The sequence below is a fragment of the Salpingoeca rosetta genome (genome assembly GCF_000188695.1).
Source record: "Salpingoeca rosetta unplaced genomic scaffold supercont1.36, whole genome shotgun sequence".
NCBI classification, from domain to species: Eukaryota; class Choanoflagellata; order Craspedida; family Salpingoecidae; genus Salpingoeca; species Salpingoeca rosetta.
In genome coordinates, this window is record NW_004754898.1 from 522,347 (window position 1) to 523,108 (window position 762).

At 53.8% G+C, this 762-nt stretch overlaps 1 protein-coding gene across 1 annotated transcript in view; it reads right to left on the bottom strand.

The window, feature by feature from the left end:
* PTSG_13035 (uncharacterized protein) overlaps positions 1-762 on the bottom strand; it is an 11,157-nt gene that overhangs the window by 9,230 nt on the left and 1,165 nt on the right. Inside the window, exon 4 of the mRNA XM_004988376.1 lies at positions 89-261. Coding sequence (XP_004988433.1) covers positions 89-261 — 173 coding nt within the window. The remainder of the gene's footprint in view (positions 1-88; positions 262-762) is intronic.

The following is a 762-nucleotide window of genomic DNA, read 5'->3' on the forward strand; positions in this document are numbered from 1 at the left end:
CACACACACACAACACCCACACACACAACACACACGCACACACACACACGCACACACACACACACACACACACACATCCCACCACAACGTCGTTTTCGTTCTTGTTGGTGGCGATGACGTCCTTAAAGTAGCGGCCAGCGACCTGCAGGCAGTGCTTCTCCTTTGCACTGCTGGCACTGCCACTCCCGCTCATGCTGCTGCTTCGGCTGTGCTTGCGCGACACCGACCGTCGCTGTCCATCTGGTGTGCTCTCATCTTGGACTGCGTCCGTAGAGAGAGTGTGTGTACGGGTGAGAAGCATCAGGTGCATATGTTGCATGTGTGTGTGTGTGTGTGTGTGTGACGTGAACAAAGGCACTTGCGCTGTTTTGGCCGTGATCAAGCAGCATTGATTACAGGAAAAAAAAAAAAAACGACCACAAGTGCACCATAATCTGTCACCGCGGCCAAGATGGCATGTCTTGCTCACTTTCTCTTGGCGGTGAGAAGGAGGGCAAAGAGCTGCAGGCCCTGGCGGTGTGTTGGGCAGAGGGATAGACACGACCACACCGCCCCCTCTGCATCGTCGGTGGCGCGCGCGGGTGCGAGTGTCAGCGCCTCCAAGTCCATGTCATCGGCCGTCTTGAGGTCGCCATCTTTCCTCATGATGTGTTTGACTTGCACACCCGCTGTCTATGGGGTTTGTTGTTGTGGTCATGTGGTTTCACATTTTTTTACTTATTTACCTCAACCTACCGCTCTGCTTTAGACTTTTATGGTCTC